Source organism: Salminus brasiliensis, chromosome 25 (genome assembly GCF_030463535.1).
Source record: "Salminus brasiliensis chromosome 25, fSalBra1.hap2, whole genome shotgun sequence".
Taxonomy (NCBI): Eukaryota; Metazoa; Chordata; class Actinopteri; order Characiformes; family Bryconidae; genus Salminus; species Salminus brasiliensis.
This window is the reverse complement of record NC_132902.1, coordinates 1518492-1525991: the sequence shown is the minus strand read 5'-3', so window position 1 is coordinate 1525991 and position 7500 is coordinate 1518492. Positions and strand designations below refer to the sequence as shown.

General features: G+C 50.6%; 1 protein-coding gene across 1 annotated transcript in view; it reads left to right on the top strand.

The window, feature by feature from the left end:
• The window catches only part of bcor (BCL6 corepressor), a 50899-nt gene that overhangs the window by 32933 nt on the left and 10466 nt on the right, over positions 1-7500 (top strand). The window contains 2 exon segments of the mRNA XM_072671446.1: positions 5452-5618; positions 6759-6904. Of these exon segments, the coding sequence (XP_072527547.1) occupies positions 5452-5618; positions 6759-6904 (313 nt within the window).

Genomic DNA, 7500 nt, shown 5'->3' with positions numbered 1-7500 from the left:
TTGAAATATGACATGGCTGCGCGGCCGAGCCTTTCAACACACACACACACACACACACACACACACACACACACACACACACACACACACCTACCGAATGCACAGCGCTAAACATAAAAACTGTTCTCCTCCACACACACACACACTCTTGTTTTCTCGCTCTCTTTCTCACCCGCTTCCAAAACAAATCGCTCTCAGCGTGATTATTCTCCTTCGGGGACCCCTCGCTCGTGTGTGTGTGTGTGTGTGTGTGTAAAAGAGCAGCGTTCTGGGCCCGCGTTTGATTTATTTCAGATACACTCCGCCGTGTATTAGCTGGAGTGGAAAAATCTGTGTGTTCACAGCGGTTGCCGTGCGGTCGGATAAGTGCACACGCGAGTGTGTGTGTGTGTGTGTATGCGCGAGTGTGTGTGAGTGTTCAAGGCCTCACTCCGAGGCAGGTTTGCGCGAGAGGCTGCGGGTGTTTATGGGCTTTGACTGAACGGAGCTGGAATTCTAATCACGGGGAAGAGAAACCCGCCGCTCGCTTGAAAACTAGTTCGCATCATATTAAGGAATTAAAGCGATAGTTTGACAACATCCCCACCCCCCCACTGCCCACCATCCACCCCCCACTGCCCACCGCCCACCAGACTTGCCTCCAGCGGACTCAATCAGCCAAGTCACGTTTGCGGCCCAAAGTTGGCTTCTTTTAAGGTTGACACTGAAGCTACGAGGAGCATGTGGCTAACAAGTAATGGAAGCCTATGGACACCAATTAGCGTGAGCAAACTAGACAAATTTCTGTTCCACCTCCGTTGTGGCGCTTCAAGACATTTTCTGCAACAGTGTTGCATTAGAGCTACCAGGCTAACGTCGCTAACAAGTAATGCAAGTCTATGTACACCAATTAGCATGCGCTAACATGCTTCTTCTTTGCCGGCTTCTTGTTTAAATTCCTTGTTCCGCTGTAAACGGCAGCAGTTCTAGCTTCTTAAAGCCTTTTGTAGTTTTCCACTGGAGCGACCATGCTAATGTCGCTAACGAGTAATGCGAACCTATGGACCCCAATTAGCATGACCAAACAGGCTTTTTAGTTTCTGCCTCTGAAAAGGGGAAAATGTTAATGGGGAAGTTTGTATGACATCACAAGACGACGGATAGCAAATGGGCCTGGTTTCCGTAAATGGACTAAGGGATGCTAATCGGTGTCCATAAGCTTTCATTACTTGTTAGCTACGTTAGCCTCGTAGCTTAAAAAGAATAAAAATTTTTACATTAAGGCGGAAAAGGGCCAAACTGGGGTGTGTGTGTGTGTTGCTGTGTAGCTTCCCTATGGTTCCTATGGTCGCAACCTCTCTCGCTCTTTCCTGCTCTCGCTCTCTCTCTCAGTATATATGGGTCTGTGTATACACACACATGTCCAAAAGTTTGTGGACACCCCATTTTTCTAATGAATGCATTCAGCCGCACCCGTTGCTGACACAGACGTGCAAATGCACACACACACAGCTTGTCTAGTCCCTGTAGAGAAGTACTGCCAATAGAATAGGAACATCATGACCCTATTGGCTCCATGCTGCCTAATAATGCCAGGCGTGGGCTAGAGGGGGGGGGGTATAAAGCCCCCCAGCATTGAGGAGCTGTGGAGCAGTGGAAGAACTGTGTTCTCTGGAATGATGGTGGAGGAGCTCCATCCAGTACTGGTGGGGTTGCTGATTATCATCATCATCATCATCCAACATCCTGACCTCACTCGCGCTCCTGTGGCTGAATGCAATCAAATCCTCACAGCAATGCTCCTCCTCCAGAATCTAGTAGAAAGCCGCCTTCTCTGGACTGTAGGGGGTGGGCAGGTGTCCCAATACTTTTGTCCAGTTTGGTTGTGTGTGTGTATACGTAATGTCTCTCTCTGAAGTTCTCTCTCTCTCTCACACACACACACACGCACACACACACACACACTCATGCATCATCCTCTCTCGGCCCATCCCTGGAAATGCCTCACTACAATAATGCCTCTCTCTCTCTCTCTCTCTCTCTCTCTCTCTCTTTATTGTCTCCCTCTTTTTATTCCTCTTCCGTCTCTTTCCGCTCCTCCGTCCCCGTCCCCTCGTCTCCCCCCCCTCGCCGCCCCTCCAGTTCTCTCACGCTTCCTGAGCCAACGTGACATCCGTCCGCGCCGCCCGGAGCCTGTTGTTTTTGTTCCCCGAGTCGTGCGCCCGTCTGCGCGTGTGTGTGTGTGTGTGTGTGTGTGTGTGTGTGTGTGTGTGTGTAAAATTAGATCGCAGTGTGTGTGGGGCTGTGGTTTGTTACACCAGTGTATCTCTCTCTCTCTCTCTCTCTCTCTCTCTCCGGCAGACTTAGACAGACTTGATTCCTGAGGGATTCAGCTGCATTAGAGAGAGAGAGAGAGAGAGAGAGAGAGTGCGAGTGAGTGAGCGAGCGAGCAAGAAAGAGGGAGGAGGAAAGTGGAAAGGAAAAGAAGGGGGTCGGGAGACAGTAAGAGAAAGAAGGAAAGAGTGCGCGAGAGAAAGGGAGAGCGAGCGAGCGAGACTGGAGATGGAGGGAAAAGAGGGGGCGAGAGAGACTGGGAGACAGTAGGAGAAGGAGGGAGAGAGAGAGAGAGAGAGAGTCTACAATTCCACTTTAATTGCCTGTAATTGCGGCAGAATTCTCAAGCTGGTTTAGATTTGTGTGTGTGTGTGTGTGTGTGTGTGTGTGTGTGTGTGTGTGGCTACAGCAGGACACACTTTGTCTGCAGGAACGGTGTGGGATCAGTCTCTACTCTTCTTTTGCTTATCTCCACTTTTCTTGGGCTGAGACGAGAAGAGACAAAGAAAAAGAGACGTGAAGACGTCTCGTCTCTTCTTGTCTTGTCTCCTCTCCCTGTGACTTTGTCTTTTTACCTGTCTCGCCTCTTTTGTTTCTTCTCTTTTCTAATCTCCTCCTCTCGTCTCGTCCTTGTTTCACTTCTCTCATGTCTTCTTGTCTTTTCCTGTCTCGCTCCACCCTGTCTCTTCTAGAGGAGAGTGTCCTCAGCCCTTCTTGTCTCTCATTATCTCGTCTGTTCTTGAGGAGAGTGTCCTCCTCCATCCTAGTCTCTCTTTGTCTCGTCTCTTCTAGAGGAGAGTGTCCTTCTCCCTCCTTGTCCCTCATTGTCTCGTCTATTTTTGAGAAGTGTCCTCTTCCATCCTAGTCTTTCTTTGTCTCGTCTGTTCTTGAGGAAAGTGTCCTTCTCCCTCCTTGTCTCTCATTGTCTCGTCTCTTCTAGAGGAGAGTGTCCTCAGCCCTTCTTGTCGCTCATTATCTCATCTGTTCTTGAGGAGAGTGTCCTCCTCCATCCTAGTCTCTCTTTGTCTCGCCTCTTCTAGAGGAGAGTGTCCTCCATCCTAGTCTCTTTGTCTTGTCTATTCTAGTGGAGTGTCCTCCTCCCTCCTTGTCTCTCATTGTCTCGTCTGTTCTTGAGGAGTGTCCTCCTCCTTCCTTGTCTGTTCTTGAGGAAAGTGTCTTCCTCCATCCTAGTCTCTCTTTGTCTCTACTCTTCCAGTGTAGAGTGTCCTTCCCCCTCCTTGTCTCTTATTGTCTCGTCTGATCTTGAGGAGAGTGTCCTCCTCCATCCTAGTCTTTCTTTGTCTCGTCTCTACTAGAGGAGAGTGTCCTTCTCTCTCATTGTCTCGTCTGTTCTTGAGGAAAGTGTCCTCCTTCATCCTAGTCTCTTATGGTCTCGTCTCTTCTAGAGGAGAGTGTCCTTCTCCCTCCTAGTCTCTCCTCGTCCCGTATCTTCTTGAGGAGAGTGACCTCTCGTTTCTCCTGGTCTCGTCCCTCATTGTCTCTTCTCTCCAGGTTTTTTCTCCTGTCTCTTCGGTTCTTGTTTTGTCCTTTGTCCTCTCTTCTCTCTGCGTCTGCATCTTGTCCTCCCGTAGAGACAAGCTTATACTGTGTAAAAGTCTGCTTCAACCCCAGTGTGTGAAATATCCGAGCGGGTACGACCGTGTGTGTGTGTGTGTGTGTGTGTGTGTGTGTGTGTGTGTGTGTGCACGCCAGTGAAGGGTTAAGTGTCTGAGTGATGCATTGATTGCAGTTGTTGGCTGGAAGGCGTTTTTAGCGAGGGAGATTAAAAGCGGGGGAGGAGGGGAGGGGGGGCTTTTTACTGCAGAGAAATCAGGCATTCTAATACCCCTCTCTCGCGCTCTCCCTCTCTCTCTCGCGCATGCTGTCTCGCGCTCTCTCGCTCTCTCTTGCACTTCTGTATTTTCTCAATCTTTCTCGCTCACATTCTCTCTCTCTCTCTCTCTCTCTCTCTCTCTCTCTCTCTCTCTGGGCTGTTAAATACAGCTTTATTGTCTGTATAATGCATCGCTTAGCTCCGCTGCCTGCGAGCGCTCCACACGTGTTACCGCTACCAAACTCCCCCAGGCCAGAGTGTGTGTGTGAGGGAGAGAGAGAGTGAGAGCGCGCGAGAGTGTGTGTGTGTGTGTATGAAAAATTCCCTGCCAGTGCAGAAATCCACCCTTCTGTTGGAGGGAGTGACCGGAGGGGTAGAAATAAGAAAGGAAATGAAAGGAACTCCCCTAAATCAGGGAGTGTGTGTGTGTGTGTGTGTGTGTGTGTGTGTGTGTGTTTTAATCAGACAAGTTATGGGGTGTGTGTGTTTGTGTGTGTTTTTCTTAATCTGCAGTATGATGGGGGTGTGTGTGTTCATCTACGCTTCTGATAGTGGTATGAGGTGTGTGTGTGTGTGTGTGTGTGTGTGTGTGTGTGTGTGTGTTTCCAGTCGGCCGGCGCCGTGCTCCCGTCTCGTTCAGGCCGCACGCACACAACATGCTGTATCCTGGATACAGAGCGAGAGAAAGAGAGGGAAGTGTGTGTGTGTGTGTGTGTGTGTGTGTGTGTGTGTGTGTGTGTGGCTTGTTGGTGCTCTGCCACCTGAATCCTACTGCTTACATTCATCTGGCTACCAGACGCCTGCCAGCCTGCCTGTGTTTTGGTGTGTGTGGGTGTGTGTGTGTGTGTGTCTGGATCGTAAGAGGCTGAATGATTGACAGCCCGCTGCTCCGCTGGCCGACCGCACTGCAGGTCAGGATCAGGTTCGGCTCCTGTCTGACCCCACAGTGAATCCCTTCTCATTATGAATCTTTTGGAGATGATTCGACTCGTCTGTTTGAATCTGATTCACATATCGCACTGAATCGACTCAGCTGGACGATCTGTTCACACCAGTGATCTCCAGCCTTCAGAAGTGCCTGATTGGTCGAATGCGGTGTTTGGTGGTTTGGGGACCTGCAGCAAGGGGTGTGGCTTGTTAGGCGGTGGGTGGGGTTCAGGGTGTGGCTTGATTGGATATGATAGGGGGTGTGGTTTCAGATCTCTGTATGAAATAATGGTAATTTGCTGTGTGGTGTTAACTCTCTCTCTCTCTCTGTGTGTGTGTGTGTGTGTGTGTGTGTGTGTGTGTGTGTGTGTGTGTAGGAGGTGGTGTTGTACTGTTTGGAGAATAAGGTGTGTGATGTGAATCACCGTGACAACGCAGGTTACTGTGCGCTGCATGAGGCGTGCGCCCGCGGCTGGTTCTCCATTGTCCAGCACCTTCTTCAGCACGGAGCGGACATCAACTGCAGCGCACAAGACGGCACCAGGTACACACACACACACACACGCACACACACACCTCCTCATCTCACAACTCATCCCACCCATGGGAGCACCACCATCAATTCCCCTGCTCCACAGCTCAATGCTGGGGGGCTTCATACCCCTCTATAGCCCACGCCTGGCATAGGGTCATCATGTTGATCTGCTTCAGAGGGTCCTATTCTATTGGCAGTACTTCTTTCTCTACAGGGACTAGACAAGCTGTGTGTGTGCATTTGCACGCCAGTGTCAGCAATGGGTGCAACTTAAAGTGAAACTGAATGCATTCATTAGAAGAAGGGGTGTCCACAAACATTTGGCCACACTGTGTGTGTGTGTATATATATGTATTTCTCTGGTTTACTGTGACTGTGTGTGAGCGTTACTACACTACAGCATTAATTACACGACACACACACACACACACACACACAGATCGCGCGCACACACACAGAGCGTCTAATTACACGTTGAGTAATAACAGGGTTGGCGTCAACAGAAGAGGCTGGGAAACACGGCGCGGATAATTAGAGAGGGAGATTGATTCTGGACAGGCAGGTCACTCCACCGCACTTTCTTCAGATTACTTCACATTTAACTTTTCACTTCCAGCAGCGTTCCCTTTCCATTCCCTTCAATCCCCCAAACATTCGGAACGAGGGGAAAAACAATTCCCAAGATTTTGAAACGGGAATGCTGGTAGTTAACGTTCCGGTCGTCCTACGGTAAAATTACATTCCGAAAAAAACTCCCACCACCACCTTTAAATGTGGTCGGTCGGTCGGTCAGTCCGGTACAAGGGCCGGGCAACTCCGGGCAGTCCGTCAGAAGCCCTGGACAACTCCGGGCAGTCCGTCAGAAGCCCTGGACAACTCTGGGCAGTCCGGCAGAAAGCCCTGGACAACTCTGGGCAGTCCGGTACAAGGGCCAGGCAACTCTGGGCAGTCCGGCAGGCAGCCTGGGCAGGTCGGCTGTAGCTCCTTTATGATGTAATTGACCATGGTGGAAAATCAAGGTCCAGAAAGTAAAAATTCACCCCAGGATTTTGTTCCCACTGCCTTGGATTTGCCACCTCTGATTGACAGACAGAAGCCCCACCCCTCTCAGTGGTTTAACAGTGGTGTTGTTTGCTGTCGGTCCTGCAGGCCTCTCCACGACGCGGTGGAGAATGACCACCTGGACATCGTCCGGCTGTTGCTGTCGTATGGCGCCGACCCCACGCTGGCCACCTACTCTGGCCGCGGCCTGCTGAAGATGACCCACAGTGACGTCATGGAGGGCTTCCTGTCCGGTATGTCGAAACGCAGCTTCTTCCCCTCCCACCTTTCATCCCTCTTTCATCCCTCTTTGATCCCTCTTTCATCCTTCTACGCCCCCTGCCCCTTCTCTCGCTCTCGCGCTATCGTGCTCTCGCGCTTTCTCGCTGGCTTGCGTCTTTGTTGTTGTCTTCCTGCACGTTTCCCTTGCTCCCTCCCTCCCTCCCTTCATTATCCCTCGTTCCTGGAAGTGTGGCTCCAGGTACAGCCGCTGATGCCGCACGTGCCCCGCTCGGCCCGCTGGTTACTAGGCAACGGCTGCCGCGGTGAACGGCCTTTAGCACAGCAAACCCGCTTTCAGAGAAAGAAGATTTAGTCTGGCCGTGTGTGTGTGTGTGTGTTTGAGAGTGTTTTCACTGATTGCGATATTTGGGAATTTGGGAAAGCCGCGCTGGTTTGTGTGTGTGTGTGTGTGTGTGAGTGAGATTTTATCTGATCCTAATCCGGCCTCTTGCTGTTATCTGAACTGGAACATGGTGTTAACTCTGCAAGCCTTTACGGCAAAAATGACAAAAGTATTGGGACACCTGCTCATTTATCGTCTCTTCTGAAATCAAGGGTATTAAAAGAG